Source organism: Lontra canadensis, unplaced genomic scaffold (genome assembly GCF_010015895.1).
Source record: "Lontra canadensis isolate GAN:19392208 unplaced genomic scaffold, GSC_riverotter_1.0 scaffold21, whole genome shotgun sequence".
NCBI lineage: Eukaryota > Metazoa > Chordata > Mammalia > Carnivora > Mustelidae > Lontra > Lontra canadensis.
In genome coordinates, this window is record NW_022631015.1 from 22,336,769 (window position 1) to 22,362,433 (window position 25,665).

General features: G+C 48.6%; 1 protein-coding gene across 1 annotated transcript in view; it reads right to left on the minus strand.

Annotated features, from left to right (window-relative positions):
- Positions 1 to 203: 203 nt before the first annotated feature.
- The window catches only part of KIAA0319 (KIAA0319 ortholog), a 54,692-nt gene continuing 29,230 nt past the window's right edge, over positions 204 to 25,665 (minus strand). Inside the window, exons 9-17 of the mRNA XM_032861768.1 lie at positions 22,647 to 22,770; positions 16,492 to 16,643; positions 14,380 to 14,518; positions 13,593 to 13,752; positions 10,267 to 10,409; positions 8,425 to 8,547; positions 7,183 to 7,270; positions 5,214 to 5,305; positions 204 to 1,419 (exon numbers count right to left, since the gene is read on the minus strand). Coding sequence (XP_032717659.1) covers positions 1,241 to 1,419; positions 5,214 to 5,305; positions 7,183 to 7,270; positions 8,425 to 8,547; positions 10,267 to 10,409; positions 13,593 to 13,752; positions 14,380 to 14,518; positions 16,492 to 16,643; positions 22,647 to 22,770 — 1,200 coding nt within the window. The 3' untranslated portion in view covers positions 204 to 1,240. The remainder of the gene's footprint in view (positions 1,420 to 5,213; positions 5,306 to 7,182; positions 7,271 to 8,424; positions 8,548 to 10,266; positions 10,410 to 13,592; positions 13,753 to 14,379; positions 14,519 to 16,491; positions 16,644 to 22,646; positions 22,771 to 25,665) is intronic.

Genomic DNA, 25,665 nt, shown 5'->3' on the forward strand with positions numbered 1-25,665 from the left:
TCCAAAGAATGCTAATGGGCCCCTCCCGGGCCACCCATCTTGGCTGGGTAGAGAACCTACCTTAAGGCTGGGTAGAGAACCACCATGAGCCAGCCACCTCCGTAGGCTACGGTTCACCCCACGTCACTGCTCTGTGGCATTCTGTGATTGGGAATAGTTTTTTTCCCCCAAACATTCAAATAAGATTTGGTTAAAAAAAAAAAAGTTTAATATATTTTTTAAACATATGAGGTGAATGTCTATGTCAATTTGTCACCACGGAAAGAACCTGTAGGCCAATGATCATGAACATACCATCCTAATTAAGACAGACTGTATTTCTGATTTTGAGACTATATACAAAGTTGCTGAGTCATTATTCCTATCTATGGCAATCCAAATGCACGGCCTATGGACATGCTCAATAAATGCTCCATCAGTTAATAATCACTTTTATCATGCCTAATGTACACTGGGGCTAGGAGAGGCTTCAGGGTAGTTTTTTTGTCTAGAAGAAAGAAAAGGCAAAGAATGTTGCCATGCAACCTTCAACTTTAAACCTACAGGTCACTAAGCCCCCACGTCCCTTTCTGTGCCTCTGGTCCTCGTCCTGTGATTCTCACTCAGCTCTCGGATTCCCAGGAGCTGCTGTCCACAGAGGACACAGAAACAGTGGTTGGCCATAGCCAGGAATAAAGGTCCCGGGGGTTTCTGCTCTGTTCGGGTGTCTCGGTCAGCACAGAAAACTTGCTACACAGAAGACAACCCACACCTCCAATAAGCTATTGTAACAGACACAGCAGCCTTGGGACTGTGGGCGCCCGACCAGAGAAACCATGTCTGGAAAATCGTCCTTGAAGGCAATCACAGCTCCCAGGAGAAATGAGACTCTCTAAACGTGTTTAACTTATCTAGAGGTCTGCAGATAGTCGCAGGTGTCCATCCTTACTTTCACAAAGGTACTATAAACACTGTGCCAGCTACAAAGCACAAACTCTTTTAAGTACATACCTCGTATCTCACCCAAACTGTATCCCTATCAGCAAGCATCTCTGCTAAAAGAGCAACGTTAATGTTTTGTTTCATATCTCAAATGCTCCAAGAAAACAGATCTTTTAAACGCAGGGACACACATCCAGGCCGCTGTGAAAGGACCGTAATGCACGATTCTCACAGGAGTTAGCTCTGTGTGTTAACTCCCATTCACCAGTCCTGGATTCAGGGATTCCTGGGGGTAACCTTTGAGTTTACAGCTGCTTCCTTATCTGTCCTTTGAGCAATAGCTGAAGGGAGCGCCATTTCTGAGGGACCCATTCATGGAAACCTTTGGATTCCCTCTTTCCATCCTCTCTCTGCTGAAGATGGTGTCCTGATCACTGTCAAACTCCGACTCGGACACCATCAGGCTGGAGTTGTGCTCCGTGCTTCGGTGTTTAATACCTGGGGAGAAGCAGACAGATGCATCTTGGGGGAAATGGCCTTTTCACTCCCAGCTGCTGTTCTGGTCGTAGGTCCCATGCACCCAGCTGTGCTCTCTGCACCTTCAAAGCAACACTCACAACACGGCAGGGGCTAGAGGCCCTGGTGAGCAGCAACAAGGGCTTTGAGTCAGCCCTGAGCTTGAGCCCAAGCTTTGACACTTACCGGCTAGCTGTGTGGCGCTGGACAAGATGCCTAACCTCTCTGGGCTTTCAGTCTCCAGCACCATCAACACTGGGAGACTGCAGGCACGCACTCCACAGGTTCGGGGTGCAGACTCCGTGAAACAGTGCGAGTGAAGCTGAGGCCCAGCAGTTAGCACTCAGGAGGCGCTCGCTAAGTGAGAGCTGTTAGGGTTTTACGATTTGGTTCCATCAAAATATTTTGGGTAGAATATGTGATTGCCTGTGGTCAAACTAAGAGACAGAAGTGGTAAAAGACGTGACCTCTGCTCTCAGAGAATATCTATTATAGTATCTAGCTAAGTGTTTAAGACAAAGGGTTTAAGACAAAGACTCATGAGAAGACAGTTCAAAATAGGCATAAATGTTGAAAAATCAACCTCACAGGGATCAAGAACGGATACGCGCACACCGATCGGCCGAATTGCTTCAGGCCGGGATTTAGACAGAACCCAGGAGGGCGTGAAGTGTGCCGAGGGGCACCAGAAATACTGGGAGAAGCAGATGGCCCGGCCCTACCTGCCACGGGCCCTCGCTGGCTCAGTCACTCCCGGCCAGTGGCTAAGCTTTCCTATGTCTCAGTTTCCTCTACTGTGAAATGGGGATCATCACAGTACATGTCGCAGAGCCGCTGGCCGCCCTGGGATTAAATGGGTAATGTGCTTGGAACAGGATGTAGTACGTCTGAAACAGTTACAGTTACTGCTCTCAGATCTTGAGGGTCTGAAGGGGTCATCAGAGTGTTGGGGACAGGGGACAAGAGACTAGGCGAGACGGTGGGTGGAGTGGGAACAAGGCACCAACAATAGGTTTAGAGCCCGGCAGGAAGAATGGGGGTTGGGACATGAGAAGGACAAGGTTACTCTAGGAGGAAGGGGGTGACATAATGCAACCTGAAAGTGTGCTGAGAGGCACCTGGGTGGCTCAGTTGTTAATCATCTGCCTTTGGATTGGGTCTTGATCCCGAGGTCCTGGGATGGTTAGTTTCCCATGCTGACCGGTGAATAGTTCATTTATTTCTGTTCAAGTAGGAATATCTGTGTTTATAATGATAAGCCCTGAAGATTTAAATGCTGAATGTTGGAAGCTTAGCAGTTGCAAGTTTACACAACAAATGGGGCAACAGGCCGAAGAAAAGAAAGCCCAGAAGATATCGAGGGTAATTTCTGTCATTTGGCCCCTTAACGATGTTGGGGAACTTAGCAATGGTAGAAAAAAATATTAAAAAAATAAAGATCAACTTCCGTCTTGAATTTCTTTGACTCAGGGTTTTCCTAAAATTTTTGAAACCATAGTTAAACTTGAGGTAGCTACTCAACCTTTATTTTGTAGCAGAGAATTCTAGAGATAGCTATTTTCCTTAAAGCTTTCCTGTGTGGAAGTTTTGGAAGTTGACTCTACTTCATTAATTTTGTGGGTCTGAGATCACTTTTCTGCAAATGGCAGTAAAGCTGTTTTGCTCTTATGTCAGAAATCAGTCCCCACAGATCGGCAAAAGAGCCATTTTACTGCTAAACAGAGGGAGTTTTGCACTGTCTTATGTAAACACAGTTCATGTAAGAAAAATGTGAATTTCCAGTGGTACTGATTAACTAAAGCATTCTATCCAAAAATGCAAACAAAAATAACAAAACACAGATAAAATTAATTCTAATATAAACTCTGTTTTTGGCAACTCAGCACTGATGGCAGATGAGGTATCTTTGCATCTATGGTTATAAATTAAAGGCTAGATTTATACTTATTTTTATATTAAAACATTTATTCACCACCTGCTATGCGTGAAGGACAGTGGAACCTGATCACAGTGATGGCCTCGGGGCTCGAGGTTGACACAAGTGTGGTTTTCAGGTTGTACTCACACTATAGCTAAAGAAGGATCACTAGCTAATATTAGAGCAAGTAGTAATTTAGTGATAGGGGTCTCCAGAGGTTAACAAGGCCATCCATGTGCATTTTAGCTGAACCAATGCCTAAACATCCCCGTGGCTGAGCGTTTCCATATCATGAAACTGTTTTCATAGGGAAGAAGATTCCCCCCTTCACAGATGGTCTAATGCATGCTGTCAGTACTTCCTTTGTTGTGTTTTTTGTTTTGTTTTTTAGATTTTATGTATTTATGAGAGAGAGAGAGTGTGCACGATCAGGAGGGAGAGGGAGAGGGAGAGAGAAAATCTGAACCAGACTCCAAGCTGAGCCCAGAGCCTGATGTGGGGCTCGATCCCATGACTGTGATATCATGACCTGAGCCAAAACAAGTTGTTGTCGGATGCTTAACCAACCGACTGAGCCACCTGGGCACCCTAATACTTTGTTTTGACCTAAAGGCTGTGATGAATGAAACCCTTAAGGACCTGTACACACAAACCACTCTTCCTTTCAAAACTGGTGCAAGAAGGGGCACCTGGGTGGCCTGCTGGTTAAACATCTGCCTTTGGCTCGGGTCATGATCCCGCGGTCCTAGGATGGAGCCCTGCATTGGACTCCCTGCTCAGCAGGAAGCCTGCTTCTCCCTCTCCCACTCCTGCTGCTTGTATTCCCTCTCTTGGTCTCTCTCTCTGTCAAATAAATAAATAAATCATCTTTAAAAAAAAAAAAAAATTAAGCCCTCTGAGCTCTTAGGTCTAAAGCCGCTGTATAAAGCTGGTGTCCCACGATGTGATGAGAGGCGAGCGCACACGTGCACTGATTAGGTGTGTCCTCGGGTCCGTTTCCCTGCCAGAGCCCCTGGCCACACTCCCCGGACGTCAGCCACGCGGACCTCGGTGCTCGGCCAGTCCCGTCCGGGCTGCTGCGGGATCACCCTCTCCGGCCGGGGCTCTGTGCTCCCCTGGGCCTCTCTCCGTGTCCACGCGGAGGGCAGGCACTCAGCATTTACTACGGACGTTTTGCATCTCACGACTCTGAAAGTGATTATGTCCCTCTGAGAGGATGCAGTTACAAATGCAGCTTAGGAAGGACCCATACGAGCGCTAAACAGCCTCCGACGGCCAGGAAGGAGAGCCAGCAAGCTCGCGGGGTGGCCGGGAGGTGGCTCAGAGCATCGGGGTCTGCGCTTTGTGGCGACAGTGTTGTGTGGAAGCTGGGGTTCACCCACATCTGGCTAGTCCGCTAAGGGCAGGACTCCAAGCTGGAGCCTGCCGGTCATCTGGGCGCATCTCTCGGGGAGCAGACCCGCAGGGCACAGTGTTCAGAGGCGAGCTGGTGTGGAACGCTGTCACACGCCCCACACCCCCCACACCCCAACCACGAGAGAAACACCTGCTGGAAAAGCAGTCTTTGCCTGCGGGCATTCGACAGGGGCTCAGCGGACGCGAGGCCTCTCCGTCCCTCACCCGGTAAGGCCTCTAAGTGCGTCACCAAAATCTCACGGAATCTGGATACAACTATGCCGCCGTCGCCTCTCCGTGGGCCAGATGTAGGTGCTTCTTCCCGGAAACTCAGACTCACTGTTCCTTCCCCATTAACTTGCCGGCTCCCGCCCGTCGTTCCGCCTCCCACCAAGGCAGGGCTCATGGGCACCTGCACCCAGTCCACTCAAGGCCCCAGGAAGCATCCCACAGGCCATCTTACCGCGCTTGGGCCTCAGCTCCATTCTCTCCTGCTCGTCCACACTGTCCAGGATGGTATACTTGGTTTTCTTTCTTATTTTAGTCCTTTTTCGTCTGAAAGGAACAACAAAAAGCTCGACTCAGATTCTTAGGGAACCGGGAGCCAGGAGTTAAAACAGTAGAGGAAATGCTCGGCCTTGAGAACGCCGGGCTTGGCACCGGTGGGAACGCTGTGTGCACACGGCCAGGTCTGCGTTCCCGGCACCTGAGGCACCACGCGGGTCCTGAACACACACAGGAGCGGCACGGCCACACCCCCGGCGCCCACCCACCTGCGGGCTCCCGGCTAAGCCCGGGGCTGACGAGTCCAGGCCCCCGAGGGCCGTCCTCTCAGCACCTTCGTGCTGGCACAGCGAGCTTTCCCGTGAGTGATTCTTCGCTCAGAGAAACCTGGATGCCCACGCTGGCCCCCTGAACCTATACTGGCCTAGAAGGTCCAAAGATGCAAAGATGATGGAAACTAGCAACTAGGGGGTAACAAATCAACCAACCAGAAATATAGCAGATTCCTAAAATTAAGTGGCAACAACCCAGGATTTCATTTTCCACAACGCATGAGAACAACTGGGCTGGTCCTTTGTGTGTCATCCCGAGCTTCAGGGGATTATGTGAAAACACACCTCAAAGCCGTGGGGAGGTTATGCTGAGGACAGTTTTCCACAGGCGGGTGACTAAGAGCACGGGCCCCTGAGCCTTGATTGAGTGCTCACCAGCTGTGACTGCAGGTTCCCACCGGTAAAATGGGAGTAAAAACAGTCCCCTTTTGTACGGTTGCTGGGAGGACGGAATAGTGTAGAGAGCGTACCCCTGACAGAGAATGGCAGATACTTAATATTACTTACTAATACTTAAAATGGCCACAGTCAAACACTTTCTTCATCATCACGGTCATCTGCTTAATACATATGGCCACAAAACTGCACAGTGTGTATTTCTTAAATTTTTCATTTATTTTTATTTTTTGCAGAACTTTGGAAGTGAAGCACAGCAGGGTGCCCATGGTCCCAAAGGGCTCGAGAAAGCTTCCTGGGATTTAGGCCTCTGAGTGCCTGTGCTCCCCTTCCCCAGCCTTCTGCGATTCACTACTGGGATCTCCATAGGGAAAGCAATCGCAAATAAAACCAAGAAGATAATATAAGCAGTTTCAAAATATAACTATTAATTACGATCACATCTTTTTTTTTTTTTTTTAATCATTATCTTCTTTGGAGAGCATTTAGTGTTTTGTGTAGGATGGTGGTGTTTTGTGTAGGAGGTCTTCCCGGGACTTGAGCAATCACTGTCCCTACAAATGTCCTCACAGAGGACTGGGCACAGGGTTCTGGAAGATTCAGACCAGGAGGCAGCTCAGAGGCTTCTCGGAGGTCAGCACCCCCCAAAAAGGAAGAAGGAAACACCTAAAGCAAAATTCCTCTTCCATGATCCTACTGCCTGGATTAAAGTTTTGCATTTATTCAACAGGATTGAGATCGAGTCCACTGTTGCGTCACACACAAGAAGCAAAATCTAAATTTGCATTGTACGCTTCTAGAACTCCTCCCTCTCCTGAGGGCTGAAGGGCTACTCCAGGAGTGTCTCAGTGAACAAAGGTGAGACAAAGAAAATAACACTAGACTTGATACAGAATCCCTGAGCCTTCAGGGAAGAGGAAAGCTGCGTAAGGAAAAGCGGCCGCTGGGATTATTGCATTTATCCGCCCCACACCCAACATGGGTCTTGGACTCATGACCCTGAGATCCAGAGTCCCATGCTCCACCAACTGAGTCAGCCAGGCCCCCTTATAAAGGACTCTGAAAGCCTAGTTTGTCTTCATGTAAAAGTGATTGTCAAATGGTTCAGTAGCTTAACAAACCCAAGCCAAGGCTACTACAGCTGTCGAGTCCCATTTCCTGGTGTGTCTTTATCCCATGAAAAAAGGAGCGGCCACGTACCTCCTGCAGTAGAGGCAAAGCCAGGGCACGCCCCCGGTCAGCCCGAGGACAGTGAGAGCCAACGCTGCCACGTAGAACACACTCCACTCTGGAAAACAAGAAAGCCAGAGCAGACACGGTTACACGCTGTTCACAAAACAACTTTATTTCTGTGTTTCACGATGTATATTAGCGAGTTCTTATGACCAAAGGCCATCTGTGGCCTCATTGGTCTGGCTGCAGAGCATAAACAAGGTACAATATAAACAAATCAGGAACAACTTAAAAGTACCCTACTTTTGCCCAACTGGGTCAGGGACCTCCTGGGGTCTATTTCATGCTGACTTAAGGACAGAATTGTCAAAACCAAATTAATTAAAATGTATGCTGTGAACACCCATGTATGACACACCAAAATATTAATTCCATAATCACAAAAAGCACAGCTCTCCCCACCAAAATAGCTCTGGCTCAGTTTTTAAACAGGCAAATAAAATATCTGTCTGGCTGCCTAGGACACGAAGACACTTTTTAGAGCCAGACAGTAATTCACAAACTACCTGATCTGTATTCCTCCCACATTCTCGTACAAATCCAGTGTAAAAAGCTTTGCAACAGCAATTCCGGACAGAGAAACCAAGGGCCCAAAGACAAAGGATTAACTCCATTAAATACCTGCTCCTTGGAAAAACCATCCAAGGGCTGGCTATTTTCAAATTTCTCAGCCATATACGTCCAACCTGGATCCCCACGGCAACAAAATTACTCTTGGAAATAGACTGGCATTAAAATGGATTCCTCCCTAGAGGACACATCAGGGCACCGGCAGGGCCAGCGGAGACGGAGGCTCCCATTGTTGGTGCAGCCCCGGCAGACATCCCGGAGGAGTGGGCCTGACTCTGCTGTTCATCCACGACCAACAGGCCCACACCAGGAAACACTTCACCAGAAGGCCAACCGAGCCCAAGCCAAGGCAGGGGCACCCGGACAACGGCCCCAGAGGCACAAAGCAACGCTCTCAGCAAGGCTGGGTACAGTTAGCCAATTGTGCTCTGCCCAGGGGGGTTTTTATCAGGAAGTTTTATGGAAGAGCCTAGGTCCACAGGCCTGGTAGGTGTGGGGAGGATCTTAATTCACTCCTCCTTGGCTTCAGGTGAGGAGAGCGGAAGGTTTACAGTGGCCGAGTGGGGCAGATATTTCTGGTATTGCAAAAGGCTGTGTCCCCACATTATTCGGCCACAGCCACCCCCGCCCCGGACTCACCGCAGTTGCTCTCCCCATCCTGGAGGTAACGCTGAATCAGGTTCTCCATCCACAGCTGGGAGCACACGCAGCGCTTCGTGATGGGGTCACAGTGGCCGTGGCCTGAGCACTGCAGAAGGCAGCCTGCAAGAGGTGGGCGAGGCTGAGGCCAGCACAGCGGCGGGCAGAAGCGGGGCCTGACTTCCGCCCACTGTGGTTCTGCATTAGCTCGGCCCCGACAGACACATCTTGCCGAGTCAAGAGCCTCTATGGCCTAGAGGGGGCCCAGGGTGTCTCTCCCATCAGGAAGCAAATGGCAGAAAAAAAAAAAAAAAATCCACACCAGGTGACAAAAGCCTTAAAAATGTAGCCAATACATTTTTTTCCCTGGACCTCACACTGGTGTGACCAAGAAAGATGGCCTCTGGCCTAAGAAAGATACATGCTAAGAATTTATACATTCTAAGAAAATAATTGGGGATATACACAAAGATTTGTCTACACTTAGAGCATTATGTATGGTCCGCCTCAAGTCCCCGAGTAGAGGACTGCCTGAGCACACCCAGGATGGAGGGCTCTGCATCCCTAAGTACCCTACTGAGGGACAAATCGTCAAAGATTTGAAAACAATGATCGAGATTTGATTTGAGGTTAAAAAACAGATTAAAAATATTTATCCATTATCCCGATTGTATCACATGTTTCCAGAGATGGACGAACTGGAAGGAAATGCATCAGATACTAACGAAAGTTAGGTTTGGAGGGTGGGGATTCTAGGCTCAAGAACCTAGAGAATTAAGTTTTTTGCCTCTCTGGATTCCAAATTTCCTATAATAAGTAAGGCATTACTTTTGTAGTTAGAAAAAAGGGATTATTTTAAAAATTACGTTAGTGTATGTTAGCCTTACGCACGTCGATTCCGGACAGACATCCGACACAAGCTACACCGTACTGCCCAGCATCGAGTGTCTCTCGTGATGCTCACAGTCCTCGGCGCCTGCTGGAACGGCCGCTTCAACATCATGAGGGATTCACGTTCCTTATAAGGTCGTGACTGAGAACTTGGACAAAGACCACATTTCTGACTACACCCATGGTGCCAGGACAGGTGAGCAAGCAAGGAGCTTAGACGGAGATACAGTGGAAGGCACTCAGAAGTCACCCTGCATTTCCAGCGGTCTATGAAACACCACTGTCACACCAGTGTGAGGTCCAGCGGAAAAACTGTATGAACACAGCTTCTCCGGCCCCTACCACTGTCTTTACCACTGTCCTGACTGCTTAAATATGAAATTTCTGACAATGACCATTATCTGGAGTATAGTTTTAAAAACCCACCCATGACCACTGTTGGTCTTGCTTCCCTCAGAGACAAAGAGCAGTTGGCAAACGTGTTGGAGGAAGCCCACCATAGAACTAAACGTACAACATGTTTCTGGACGCTAACGTGAAAATGGTCACACCTCACTCCTCTTTCCACGCCAGTGAAACTTAGCCATGCCTGGCAAGGCTGAGTCTGATTCTTTTATAATATTCCCAGAGGAATTATCCCATAGGCATATTCTTGGAGGAATGAAGTTTGATATTTAATTTCTAATTAAATCAATATTGGACTTCATGCCCAGTCAGTCCAAAAAGACTATGTGACCTCACCTCTGTCCTGTCAGACTGCAAACAGATCTTAGATCCCCTCCCCCGAGAAATCTGCCACTTCAACCTCAATGGGCATTTAGGTTTCTGTAAGATTCTCGATGCAGTGAATTTGATGGGATGTTTTGCTCAGCGCCACCCAGTTCTGAATAGATAGCCAATATTTATATTACTTGGCCCCTAAAAGAAGGCACATTCCCATAGGAGACATACCTGCTGTGTCGATCCTCAAGACTTTAAAAAGCAAGAAATCAGCCTTCTCTTTTGAGAGCCGTCTGTGCAAATTTCGGACCACATCAGCAGCTTTGAGAACCTTGAAAGGCGGCCCACTCTGGATGTAAAACACAATGATGGTGCTGCAGAAGACAAGGGGAGAGGACAGCCACGCGGTCAGGTGGCGGCCGAGAGGACAGGTCTGCCCTGGCCCTCTGACCAGTGAGCGTCTTGACTGCCCCAGCTGGGTGGGTTGGCAAGGACACAGGGCATCTCTCGTAGGCCAAGGAACTGATCCGTGTTTATTCACAAATACAGACTCCTCATTCCCAGAGCTGTCTAGTCACTGGGTGACAGACACACCTCTAGATTAATGGGGCAATATGCTGGTGTGTGGAAAGAGACTCAGCCGTCCACAGGGCAACGTCAACTTTTATCTTGGACTGAGATAGAATTTACTTGCACCGGCACTCGCCCTTCTCAACGGTACCACTCCGCGGCATTTGCATATTCACTGCACTGGGCCACCATGGCCGCCATGGGACTCCAGAACATCGCCATCCCTTCTGGACAGAACCCTGTGCCCATGAAGGAGCGACCCTCCATGCCTTCCTTTCTCCGGACTCTGGCAACAAATCGTTCTCTTTCCGTTTCTCCTGGTCTGACTGTGCGTTTGCTACACACGTCACGCACGAGGCGCTCTGCTGTTTGCTATAAATGACACACACACAAGGCGCTCTGCGTCCTGCTTCTTCCAGCGAGCGTGCGGTGTTTGCGGTTTATCCGTGTCGTTCTGTGCACCATGACTTCCTTCCCCTTGATGCCAAACCCTAGTCCGTTGTACCGACATCCCTCACTGCATTACCCGTTCAGCCACTGATGACGTTCACACTGTCCCCCCTTTTTGGCTGTATGGATTCGGCTGAATGTGTAAATGTTGGTGTGCAAGTTTGTGTGCGGACACACACTGATCGTTTCTCTTGGATATGGACCTAGGAGTGGAGTCGCTGGGCTGCACGGTAACTGCTCAGCACTGGTTTCTACACCGGCCGCCCAGCTCTGCATTCCCACCAGCAACGCAGAGGGTTCCGATTTTTCCGCATGCTCACCAGTATTGGTTCTGGTTCGTTTTCTGGATTAGAGCCACCCCAGTGGGTGTGAGGTGCTTCTCAAAGGGGTTTCGCTTTGCATTTCCCAATAGCTCACGATCCAGAGCACCTTTTCATGTGCTGATTAGCCATTCCTAAATCTTCTCTGGAGACCTTTCTATTCAAATCTGTATTGGTTTTCGAGGTTGCCATTAAAACTGCCATGAACTGGAGAGCTTATCACAACAGAAGTTTATTTGCAGTTCTGGAGCCTCGAAGCTCAAAATCAAGGTGTTGTCAGGGCCATCCTGTCTCTGCAGGAGCTAGAGGAGAACCTGTCCCACACCCTTCTCGTGGCTCTCGATGGTGGGCGCTCTGTGCTTGCTGAGGCATCCACCTCACCTCTGCCTCTGTTGTCACATGGTCATCTCCCTGTGCGTCTGTTTCTGAGTCTCTTCTTATAAGGACACAGTCACACTGGGTGAAGGGCCCACCCTACTACAGCAGTATGACCTGATCTCAACTATCTCTGTCTGCAGAGATCTTGTTTCTGCAGAGGCTCACACAGGTAGTAGAGGTCAGGACGTAAATGTAGCTTTTGAGGAGACACAGCTTTTGAGGAGCCTACAAGTGTTTGTAGCATGAAAGGCTGCTGGATTTTATCAAATGCTTTTTTCTGTGCCTACTAAGATGATCATACGGCTTTTATCCTTTATTAGAGGACAAAAGGGTTTATTACATTTATTGACCTCCCCTGCATGCTTGGGAAAAATCCCATGTGGCCATGTGTCTACTACTTTTAATATGTTGCTGCACGCAGTTTTTAAGTATTTTTTTGAGCATTTCTGCTTCTATATTCATAAGGGATATTGGTCAGTAGTGTTTTTTTTCCCCTTGGGAATGTCTCTGGTTTTATTTTTAGTTCTTTATTTTAAAGATTTTTATATACTTGAGAGAACGAGCAGGGGAGGGGGCAGAAGCAGAGGGAGAAGCAGATTCCCCACTGAGCATGGAGCCCAACGTGGGGCTCGACCCAGAACCCTGGGGTCACAACCCAAGCCGAAGGCAGACGTTTCACTGACTGAACCCCCCAGGTGCCCTTCTGTCTGGTTTTCATATCAGAGTAAAAACTGACCTCCTAGAATGAGTTGAAAAGTGTTCCCTCCTCTTCTATGTTTTCAAAGAACTTGTGTAAGTGGTGGTAAATCTTTAAATGTTTGGTAGAATTCACCAGTGAAGCCATCTGGTCCTGGGCTTGGTAGGAAGTTAGTGATTCCTAATTTAATCTCTTCACTCGCTACAGGTCCGTTAAGATTTTTCATTTCTTCTGGAGTCAGTTGGTATAGTTGCTTCTTTCTAGGACTGCATCCATTTCATCCAGGTTAACTAATTTGTTGACCTGCAATTGCTCATAGAATAATTCTTTTATTTCTATGTGGTTGGTAGGATTACCCCCTTTCATTCCTGATTTTACTAATTTGAGTCTTCTCTATTTTCTTGGTCAGTCTAGCTAAAGGTTTATCAATTCCATTGATTTTTCAAAGAAATAGCCTCTGGTTTTGTTGACTTTCAGACTTGTTCCATTCAATGTTTGATATTTTGTAAGTAAGGGAAATGTGTGATTTGTTTTGATAAGTTCTATGAAAAAATACAATTTCCCTTTAACTTGGTATTTTTCTAAGTAAACTTCAGTTGTCCAGAAAACAATTCAGAGTGGCTGACAGTAACTGATGGATTTTCTGTGAATGGTAGGTTTTCTTTTCCATATCCTTTCTCTTCTCCCACCCTCCCCTACTACTCATAGACAGGATAAGCATTCAAAAATAAAAGCATAATTAAATAGATAAATCTTGTAAGAAATAAAGGCTGAAGGTTTAGCCTCCTAGACTCTCAGAAGACAGCAACGGTAAGCAATGTTCCCCTCACGCCGAGAGAAGCCTCAGTCCTGGAATGTGGGGCAGAGATGAAGCTGGCCGTGAGACATGCTGTGTGTCAGCCATTCGCATGACCTCCAAAGACAGCAGAGCTAAAGGACCTGTTCTGGCTGACATTTGCTAACTCCTTCATCTGGTACATGCTCAGTCAACATTTACTGAGACCTGAAGGAGGGACCTGGAATGACACTGCCCTTCCTGATGCCCTTTGAGCAAGAGAATGTACGGATGAGATACAAGTGTGTGCAAAACAACAAGCAAAGGAAAGAGACAGGATCCTGCCAGACAGGCGTACGGCGCACACCTGAAGTCTGAGTGGGCCTGGATCCTCTGAACCTTAACATCTGAGTCCAGCACATTCAGCAGGGCCGCCAGCCGCCTCACGAGGGTGTCCTTCTGCTGCTCGGTCAGCTGCCCCACGCCCACCTGCAGGATCAGTTCCACCAATGCACTCTTCCTGGGGTCTGGGAAAAGAGAGCACATGGGGTTTCCGCTTGGAAATCATGCTGGACGATGTAAGGAGCGAGGCCTGCACGAGGGTTTAAAGAGTTTAAAATGATCCCTGGTAACTTCTTAGGAGTAAGGTTGGACTCAGTTTACTGAACAGTACAGTGGCTGCTGTCTGAGAGTGCTTTCTCCTTGTTTTACCCAAGTCTGTGTCTATTAATTTCTTCCCGGAAGATAATCAGGGGCACCTAAACAGCCTGTGGGCTACCTTGAGATTTGGGCACTGCACACTTTTTCCTCAGACTATGCGGCGGCAGCTGCTGCTCTAGCCACAGTGACATGGGGGATACGGGGGTCCCTTGCCAGAGCTGCCCCTCTCTGTGCTCCCACACTGAAGCTCCCGTGGCCACCTCGCATTCCGACAGGAACACAGAAGTGACACAAGATCCCAGCTCACCGTTGTGGTTTGGAGGCTGAGTCTTTTGGGGGTAAACGGCGAACAGGAGGGAAAGCCGTGCCGTGGCTCTGGCCAGGAGCCAAAGCCAGCCCCAGGGGCCACCCCACCCGGGGGGGCCCCTGTCCACTGCAAAGAGCCCAAAAGCGGGCCGCCCAGATTACAGACCAGCACGTCAGCCCAGGCGCACCTGGCCGCACTTCCACGGTGGCTGTGTCCGTGTCCGAGGCCCCCTGACCATCAACGACTTGCAAGTGGAACGTGTAGACGCCCTCCACCAGATTGGCAAGCTGCAGGGCCACGCTGCGGTCGGAGCCGCCGATGACATCCTGCAAAATAACGTCCGTCGCCAGCCAACGCTCCCAACCTTGGGCCCCCTGCTGATCCCAGACCTCGGAGGCCCATCTCTTTCATGTGTGCATGACCGTAAGGGGCAGCCTGAAGAGGGAGACAGACGGCTGGCGGGTCAGCTGAAGAGAGGGGCTCCTCAGCAACTCTCCCACAGAAAGCGCCGGGGCGCTCAGATTCTCAGCCGGGAAGTCTGAGCTGCACTTACCGAGGGCCGTCTGTTCAGTTCCTCCAACAGAGGGAAAAACCGTTGACGTGAGGGTCAAGCACCCCTAACACAGTTTTACAATAGTCTCAACTTGGGTTCCCTCCTAATGTATCACATTTACCTTCTCAAATGACCCAAGAGCCCAAGGAGAGTATTTCTGCTCCTGGGGGTTCCCAGCTCCAAAGAATTAGAGAAGAACCCTGGACACTCCTGGTCTGCACTTGCTAAGAGAAGGGGACCCTAAGCAAAGGTAACACGTGCTCTGAAAGGAGAACCTTCATCCTGAGAAGCTAATCCCCCCCTAGCTGAAGAGCACTCATTCCAGAGGTGTTTCGGAAAACATAAAGCACGTTCAGTTCCCTCCTTGTGAAGATTTCCTTTATTATTTTTTTTAATTTTATTTATTTATTTGACAGAGAGAGAGATCACAGGTAGGCAGAGAGGCAGCCAGAGAGAGAGGAAAGGAAGCGGGCTCTCTGCTGAGCAAAGATCCCAATGCGGGGCTCGATCCCAGAACCCTGGGATCATGGCCTGAGCTGAAGGCAGAGGCTTTAACCCACTGAGCCATCCAGGCGCCCCTTATTTTTTTTTTTTAAGATTTATTTATTTGAGAGAGAGGGTGAGGGCATGCATGCGAGAGCAGGGGGAAGGGCAGACCGAGAGGCAGAGAAGCAGACTCTGCTGAGCGTGGAGCCCGACAAGGGGCTCGATCTCACAACCCTGAGATCATGATCTGAGCCGAAATCAAGGGCCAGACACCTGGCTGACTGAGCCTCGCAGGCACTGCTCCCCCAGCCCCCACGACCACTTCTTTGGTGCATATCCAAGAGCACATCTGTAACTCCGAAGTCCTTAGCAACAGCACGAATGAAAATGCGCCTACATTTATAGCCTAAGGAGTGGAGGGAGCTAATGGGGAGAAATGTCTGCCAGGAGCTAAAACTTGGGTCTGTCTGGTCTGATTAAGCATGACTTGGTTGACCTTGTCCAAGACATTTTTCATCTCTGCATCACGCCTCCTGTACTTGTGAAAGGGGAATGGCAATCCTTGGCCAACTGCCCCATCTGGCACAATGAGGAGAAAAGGAGAGAAGCCACTCGGACCCAAACAGGAACAGCGGGGAAGCCGAGGAGCAGAATGAGTCCCAATGGAGACTCCACGTCCAAGTCCCCCGGGCTATGGTTTCCTACCCGACCCAAAGTCTGGTGGGAAAACATCAGAGAGGGCTTCTGCCTTTGTTTGAATCTAAGAGCAGCTTGCTGCCTCCAGGCCTCCGAGGAAACCAAGAAGCATAAACACCTTCGTGGGGAGCACAGAAAGGGAGACGAGGCCCCAACAGAAATGCTGTCTAGCACTGAGCTGTGCCCAGGCCTTCACACTCATCTGCTGAAGCCCCAGCCGCTGGCGGGGCTGACTGTGCTCGAAACAGGGCCTGTGAGGAGGTAGGGTTACACAAGGTCACAGGGTGGGGTCCTGATTCCACGGGATTAAAGTCCTGGAAGGAGACACCCCAGACGGCCCTCCCTCTCTGCCATGTGGGGACACAGTGAGAAGTAAGACACCTGTGAGAACTCTGACCAGCAGCCAAATCGTCCTGAGCCTTAACCTTGGACTTCACGGCCTTCAAGACTGGGAGACATGTCTGTCTGTCATGGAAGCCGCCCAGCCTGTGCTCTTTCCTCATAGCAGCCCAAGCAGACTGATTCCGCATGATGGAAGTGGGACGACTCTGGTCAAGCACTCACCCCAGCGGCTGGGCTCTGGCCGTCCCGGACCCACAGGTAGGACACAACTCCCTGGTCATCAGTAGACCTCGAACCATCCAAGGTAATGCCATTACTGGGCAGCACAAGCACATGGTGGCCACCAGCATGGGCTCTGGGAGGGCTGTTGTTTGCTGCGTCAAAGACAGCAAAAACGAAAGCAGAGACAGATGTGACATGCAGGTGGCAGAAGTGGGCCATGGACCACCCGCGATGGCTCCCCCTTGCACATGTGTAGATCCGCAGTGTCCGAGAGGCACTGCTTCCCACCTGTCATGTAGAGACTTCCTTAAAGCTCGGTTTATGCATGGTTGTAATTTCGCAGCCTGTACCCTGGGGAGGTTTCTAATACCATGACAGTTTTCCTATTTTTGAAAAAGAGACAATGACCTTCCTTAACAAGGTCCAGAAAGTGAAAATATTTTAGTTTAAAATATATTCTGATTCATTATGTCCTGGTCCACACTATCTGGCCCCAGAAATACTTATTTCTACAAGTGCCACCTCTTGCTTAAGTCATTAAAACTTGAGTCAAAAATAATCAGGGCTTCACTCCCCCTATGGGGTGTTAAACAAGCACGAACAAGGTAAGAAGAGCCATTTCTGATACAATCACCTCAGGAGAGGGGGGCCCCAGAGAGAATGGGGTGCGGGGAAGACCAGAATAAGGCACAGCTCCACTGTGAGGACAAGGGAAACTGCTGTGAGGGAAATCCTGCCTGTTCAGGTGCCCTCTGGGACCCTACGTGACCCCTTGCAAGTCAAGCAAAAGTCATGGGGTAAGGATATCCAGACGCTGATCCAAGGGAGCAAGGAGCACCCCACCAATCACCAGTCACTTTCCTCCAGAGAAAACAGCCCAGAGGTTAGAGTAGAGGTACCTGGTACCATTAGCAGCGTTTCCACACTGTTCACCACACACCCCTTCTGGGATGACTTGTGGGGAGAAACTGGTGTTAAGGAGGCTTAGTTCTGCTGTGGACCACGGGGAGGCTGGAAACCACAGAAACAGACCCCGGCAGACTGCCTAAGCCCGAAACTCCTTCTGTGAGAAATGATTACGAGGCCTTCTCTTGCTTCCAGGCTGGACGAAAGCAGCCACTCCCTTCCATGCTTATGTCCCCGCCATCTTAAACACTGTCAGGAGGCTCCCCGGGCACTCTCCGGACAGACCATTGCTGCAAATCCGCTATGGCCAAACTCAAGTCCCCTGCAAACCCGCAGCCGCTCTTCTCTGGACAGAGGCCAGAGCACGGCGCCCCTGCCCACCCGTGCACTGAAATCACTGGCCCTGAGTCACCGAGACACCCACCGTCTTTCTTCCCCCCAGAACCACCGTAGCATCAAGTCCTGGGACTTCACCTCTAAAATGTCTTTCTGGTCAATCCCTTCGCCTCTGCCCTCCCTGCTGCTGACCTCCCTTCCCATCAAACCTTTTGTAAAATTCCAACCCTCTCAGGTAAAATGACATGGTGCGAGGGTTTGCTTTAAAATACTCCAACCAAACTAAAAGAAAATATGAATGGCTAGATGAAACAAGATTGGCAAACTGCTCACAGCTGTTGAAGCTGGGTGACGGGGACATAATGGTCCACTGAGCCTTGTTTCTCTGCTTTTACATACGGTTGAAAACGTCCACCATAAAACATCTGAAAACATCCCCATCTATGTCCTTTGCTGATAAAACTGCTCCAGCCATTCCCGCCTGGCCAGCGGATGAAGGCCCCCACCTCCTTGGCCTGACACTCAACCCTTCAGAAGCTCGGGCCCTCCCCAGCACCCCTGCATGGGGCTGCTCTGCCGTCCTTGACTTTCTCTGTCCAGCGCGCCCTTGGACAGCTCTGTGCTTCCACACATCATGACCCTGCGTTCATTCGCATGCGCATCCCTTCCTTCCAGCACCCAGCATTTGCGAGCTGCCATGAGCCTTGCACAGTGACACACAGGACACAGAAATGTCTGGAACAAAGGTCCTCAAGCAGAGTGGCACGGGACTAGACCACAAGTTAAGAAACAATATGGAACTCAAAAACATCTCTGCTCTTCGACTCCCAGTTTGGAGAGAGCATAGTGCCGTCATGTCTCACGGCCAGTGGTCACAGAAGGCTCACTCGACACACAAAAGGAAATGCTGTTTCTCCGCAGACGGAGGCTGGACACAGCAAGCGTGCACAGAGGAAGAATGGCGTTTTCTCCGCCAACCTCAGCTCGGCATGTGCTGCAAACTGATCAACAGCCGCGCTCCTGAACGGCCGTGCCTGAGGGTCCTGTGAGACGGGAAAGCAGGAGGAGCCCGCCCGCCGCGGTGCCAGGACTCACCCTTCCTCACGGCCATGGTGAGGGTGCTCGTGCCGCTCAGCCCCTGCGGGTCCGTCACGGTCACACGGGAGCGGTGGGCACCCGCCTGGAGCGCCCGCACGGCAGCTACGGCCTCATCGGGATCGTCCACCTGCCCGGTGCCGGGGCCTCTGTGAAACAGGGAGGCAAACAACAGACGGAGCGGGCACGGTGTTCTGACTACGGCAGGCACGGTATCTGTGTCCTTATAAAAGCCCCATTTTGCAGCTAAAACATAGCCTCCAGGGAGTTCTAAGATGAGTTTTTATCTACTTATATTCTCTAGTTCAGGTTGTAGGTCAAAGTAATGCCTACTTTAGACAGCCTGCAGGATTCCTAGGAAGAGGATTTGGGGGTTTTTTTGTTTTGTTTTTTAAAGAATGTATTTATCTATTTATTTTAGAGAAAGAGAAAGCACACAAGCAGGGGGAGAGGCAGAGGGAGAGGGAAAACCTCAAGCAGACTCCACACTGAATGAGGAGCCCGACGTGGGACTCAATCTCAGCTCCCTGAGATCGTCACCTGAGCTGAAACCAAGAGTCGAACACTTAACTGACTGAGCCACCCAGGCGCCCCACTGTTTTGTTTTTGTTTTTAAATTGAGCTCTCAATGAAATGATCTCTTTGGCAAACGAAGTCTTAGAAACTACTCCCATTTCCTCTGAATGAAATTAGGTTAAACCCTCATCTGTCTTGACAGAAAGTATGGGAGAGGAGGGGATGAGCCAGACCAGGGGTCACCTCTGGGGAATTACAGTGTGGTCATTAAGATCGTGGGCCCTGTCGTCAGAAAGACCCAGCTCCCCCCTTTCTGTCCAGACAAACCTAGGCTAGTGACCTCACCAGGCTCTGACAAGCAGAGCAGATGGTCTGAGTGAGGGTAGACAGGAGGCCTCATGAGAGCCTCACACATGTCTCCCAGCCCCTTGTGTGTCACGAAGCTCACCCACACCCAGACGGCCCCATCCACCTGGCATGGCACCACCTCCCCCTACTGCCAGTGAACATCTATCTTGTCCATCCACACTCGATCCACTCTTCAGCAACAGTGCTCCTGACTCTCCAGTGTGCTCGAGGTGAGTGTTTAATCTGGACCCTCCAGAGAGCAGGCAATGTTAGCCCTGGGCCAGGGGTGTGAACCCGACGGCTCAGTGGTAAGAAAGCCTACCTGACGTGCTCCCAATGGGAGAGGGCGATGCCCTGGTCGTCCGTGCTCCTGCTGCCGTCTAGCGTGGTGCTCTCCACCGAGAAGATCAGCTCCTTGTCGGGGCCAGGCACAGCCACCGGAGGCCTGCTGCTTTCTAGAATTACAGAAATGATGTGAAACACTATTATCTCTTTGCATGAAGCCTGTGATCCCCTGATTTCTTGATTGAAGCAAATTATTCCTACTTGGATCAGGGGGCTACTAGAGTGTGCGGCGTCCTGGGGAGAAACACTGCAGGCTCTTGGCTGAGCGAGGACTTCAGTGTTTTGGGATGAGATCCAGGGGATCCAGACCGCAGGAGATATTGTTCCCTAATACATACATGTTTGCTTTCCTTAAAAGACCTCAAGGGGTGCCTGGGTGGTTCAGTCAGCTAAGTGTTTGACTCTCGATTTTGGCTCAGGGCATGATCTCAGGGTTGTGAGATTGAACCCCCATCACATCAGACTCCACACTGAGTGGGGAGTACGCTTGAGCTCAGCTCCCCCCTCATGCATCTGTGTGCATGTGCACTTTCTCTCTCCAACAAACAAATAAATAAAGAAAAGACTCAAAAGTCACGGAGTCAAGAGAGAAGGAAAAGGAACAGCATGGACAGATACAGAGAAGAAGGACTAGGGATAGAGTGGGGGGAGGCAGGCAGGCAGGAAATGGAAGGAAGTGAGTCGACAGTTGCTTTTTCAAGCAGGACTTACTCCCTTTTGTCTTTGTAGCCCCAGTGCCTAACACAGGGCCTGGTAAATAATAAATGCATTTATAAACCATTTCAGTTAAATGTTGAACAATAGTAAATGATAGAAGGGACGCCCGGCTGGCTCAGTCAGTAGAGCACGTGACTCTTGATCTCAGGGTTGAAGTTCAAGTCCCACGTTGGGTATAAAGATTACTTAAAAATAAAATCTTAGGGGCGCCTGGGTGGCTCGGTGGGTTGGGCCACTGCCTTCAGCTCAGGTCATGATCTCAGGGTCCTGGGACCGAGCCCTGCATCAGGCTCTCTGCTCAGCGGGGAGACTGCTTCCCCCCGCTCTCTCTCTCTGCTTGCCTCTCTGCCTACTTATGATTTCTCTCTCTGTCAAATAAATAAATAAAATCTTAAAAAAAAATAAAAAATAAAATCTTAAAAGAAAGATTAAAAAAAGTAAAAGATACAAAGTATTGCTGATATTGATACCAGAACTGAAATGGTCAAATTTTCTGTTAAAAAGAAAGTCGCAGAGTCAAACACTGAAGCAGCTAATACTCAGTATCTCAACCACGTCCAAGCCTCACTGTGCTGCTCAGCAGAGCTCAGTGGTCCCCAGTTTCTCTTACCCTTGGGATACAACACTCACACGACCACCACCACAAAGCCCTTGACGTGAGCCCCTGCCTCTCTCCACAGCATCTCTTGGCCTTCTGATCCCTGTGCCTCACACTCCCTCGTCCTCACTGCTTTCTCTTTCCCACCATACTCTTCCTCATTCCTTCAACTACCAAACTCCCTTTCATTCCACGGCTTTTATACGTTGTTTACTTTGCCTAAAAACCTCTTCCCCTTGCCCTTCTCTCCCCAGATTCACCTGGCCAGCTGCAGACCTGAGCTCAGGTAAGACTCTGCAGATGCCTTAAGCCCAGGTAGGTGTGTCCTTTTGCAGGCTGCAGCGGTTCTATCTTCATCCCCTAGAAATGCTCGGATCTTGTGGTTTTGTTTTTTTTTTTAAGATTTTATTTATTTATTTGACAGACAGATCACAGTCAGGCAGTGAGGCCGGCAGAGAGAGGAAGGGAAGCAGGATCCCTGCTGAGCAGAGAGCCTGATGCGGAGCTCGATCCCAAGACCCTGGGATCATGACCTGAGCCGAAGGCAGAGACTTAACCCACTGAGCCACCCAGGTGCCCCGATCTTGTGGTTTTTCAGTGGACTTCCCCATGAGCCCTGGGAGGACGGAGACCAAGTCTTTCTTGTTTAATTCCACATCCTTGGGTCTAACCACTAACCTTTACTACATATTAACTGAATAAATAAAATAAATAAATGTATCGCCTATAAGTTGAATATATTTTCAGTTGCCAGTATATTGGACAGTGACCAGGATCAGCAGCATCTTCTAGAAAAGTTCTAAAGCAAAGAGCACTGTCAAGCAAAAACCTAACTACCCTTAAGGTTATTTAAATCTGCAAGAAGGCAGAGCCCTGGGTTTTCATGAAACCATTAACGAATTGGGAGCTGATCTGGAGTCAAGTGTCCATTTGGCTATGAACCATGGAGCTACCAGGCCACACATCATGACCAGACTCTTCAAGAAGGCCCTGGAGGTCTGCAGCAGGGTGGGACACGTGGGGAACTGTCTACCTGGCAAGTGGAGCCCGCGAGGGGCCCTGAGGATGTCCGTCTGGGTCTCCATGCCATGGTTTCAAGACACAGTTAACACAAGATTTTGAACCACAATAGAAACCTGGCTTTGCATTAAGAGCCAGCTCCTCCAGCCCCGATTTTCTGATAGTTAAGAGATTAGAGAATTTGCCTCCAAATTTGGCTTGTCTGAAGCCCAGAAGCCCAGGTGTCATTTCTGCCTTAATCTCTGGGGCCAGAGCCCTCTTCCAGCTCACCCACCGGGCTGGACAGTCACAGCGACCACAGCCGTGGACTGCTGCTTTGAAGAATCCGTCACCGTCAGGTGGAATGTATAGTCTCCTTCCTGCAGGGCAGACAAATGAAGGTATGGAGTCTTGACGCCCTAAGTAATAGCAAATAGAGATGAAAAAGAAAAATAGTTTTAAAAAGTAAGTAGTATAATGTAATGAAAAACGAATGCTTTTGCTAAATATGGAGATCCTGCCTGAAAAAGAAATGTGTGTGCCCCAGGAAAATGCAAACTAAAGGTCGGTGTGTATCCTCCTATGCTGCTGAAGCAGTATAAATTGATCTGGACTTTTGGAGGCCCATGTGGCAACATCCAGTGCCATGGTAAATGAGCACACTCTCCCCAGGGATTCTACATCTAACCACCTACCGTAGAGAATGCCCGTGCACACAGGAGCCTCACACCCGGATGCTAACAGAAGCCTTGGTGGAAACAGTCTAACTGTTCAGTAACAGTGGGGCACCTGAGTGGCTCAGTTAAGAGTCCAACTCTTGACTTCAGCTCAGGTCAGGAACTCAGGGTCATGAGATCAAGCCCTGTGTTGGGCTCCACACTCATCAGGGAGTCTGCTTGAGTTTCTCTCTCTCTCTTTAAATAAATGCACACATGCATACGTACATACATACATAAGTAAATGCTCATCAACAGGGCATGGCCAGACTCACCATAATACACTACAATGCTAGTTTGGGGAAAGTTTAAAAGAATAAGGTAGATTGATACATACTGAAATGGAGTGGGGACTCCATGCTAGGAGTGGAGCCTACTTAAAAAAAAAATGTCTGTAGCTGATAAATAACGAAATGCAAAGATGCCAAAGACATATCATCAAGCAAAACGAGAAAGTTGCAGAATGATGCACACAGGGGGGCAGATATTTCTCTGCGCACATATGCATACCCACAGAACACATAGAAAAGATTCTGTAGGATAGACATTAAACTGATAAAAGTAATCACCTCCATAAGAAGACTGGGGTACGGTCAAGGTGCATTTGTACTTTATCGGGAGTTAACTTTTTTTTTTAAGATTTTATTTATTTGACAGGCAGAGGTCACAAGTAGGCAGAGAGGCAGGCAGAGAGAGAGGAGGAAGCAGGCTTCTCGCTGAGCAGAGAGCCCAATGTGGGGCTGGATCCCAGAACCCTGGGATCACGATCTGGGTGGAAGGCAGAGGCTTTAACCCACTGAGCCACCCAGGCGCCCAGAAGTTAACTTCTTTTAACTACAAGAAGCAATTCATGAATTACTATTATAAGTAAAAATATTTTTTTCAAACTCTTAAGACAATACAATTTTTCAATAAGATTTTTTTTTCAATTGAGTATATAATAGCTACACTTGTCTCCAGGTTAATAACCTTTCCCTTTGTTGCTATCGTGTTGCTGTCAGTAACATTTCCGATTACTGCTTATGTTTGAGATTCATGGCATCATGGAAAGGATTTTTAAACGTAAATCCTATTATTATTTATTTACTTTTAGAAATCCCAAGATTGTCTAAGGATAAATGTATCTGCATGTGTTTGCTAAAGGTTTTAATGGAAAACTGAAAAAGAAAACTGATAGAAAATCAATTGCGTTATCACAAGGGGAACTTGTGAATCTTGAAATACACACTTTTAAGAACTTAGAGAAGGTGATTTTCCTTACTTTGAAATAAAGCAAAGTATTTTGCTATGAAAAACTCCACGAAATTATAATTTCCTAGTACTTACTTCACAATTAATGTGGTTACATAAATGCTTATGCACACGGTACAGGGAATGTTGTGGCAAATGGGAAGCGGGCAGAATCACACACATCCCCAAACACCCTCAAAGCCACCATACCCTCCAGGTAATAGCACTGAACTTCCCCCAGGTCTCAGCAGGACGCCCTACATGATGTTTAGACCAAGATTCCAGTTCACAGAGTCATCTTGGTGATTGCCCCAGTTAATAAAAAGATCACTCCTTTTAACATCTTCGTCGATCAGTCACAAGGCAATGACCTTGTTACTGTGGATAATCTCAGAGTGTCTGCTGCAGAAGGGTAGGTGTGGAGGAGCTCGGACACATGTCAGGCAGATGTGCATGAATTCTGGGATGTGAACTTTGGGCACACAATTCTCAAAAACTAAAGGAAAGAAAACTCTGGTTTTTTAAAAATTTTATTTATAAGTAATCTCCACACCCTATGAGGGGCTCTAATGGACAACCCTGAGATTTAAGAGTCGCACACTCTTCCAAATGAGCCAGTCAGGTGTCCCTGGACTATTCTTTTAACCAAGGAAATACAAAATATTCCATCCTTCTGTTTTGCATCCAAAGCCCTCTGAATCAGAATTCGCAGCCCAACAGAAGCAAACAGCACATACGACAACCCTTAGACAGAGGTGGACACTACAACATGGACCTCAAGTTCCATAAACCCAACCAGTCATTTTAAATTCATCATAATTGCAAAATACTGTCCAGAAATATCAGAAAGGAAAGTAGGTAAGCGTTCGTGGGATATCTGACTTCATCTAAAATTTTAACAAGAAACTGATGTTGGACAGATGAGATGGAATCTGAAGAAGTACAAGGTGGCAATATAACAATCTATCTTTTTCCCATTAAACTTCCAAATAGTAAAGAAAAATATCTGCATAGTCCTTGCAAGTAGTTTAAACTTCCAAATAATAACCTGAAACTAACATAACGCTGTATGTTACCCGGAATTAAAATACAAACAAAAAGGGTGCCTGACTGGCTCGGTCAATAGAGCATGAGACTCTTGCTCCTTAGGTCGGGAGTTCAAGCCCAGGTGTAGGGCTTAGATACACACACACACACACACACACACACACACACACAAAATAAATAAAAAAAGAATAAAGTGAAAATTGTCAAATAATAGAACAACTTAAAAATAGCAAGGTGGTTAGCAAAAAATCCCAAATAGTCTGGCCATCACCAAAAGAAGAACCAAATAGCTTATATACAGTCATGTGCACACATACCACT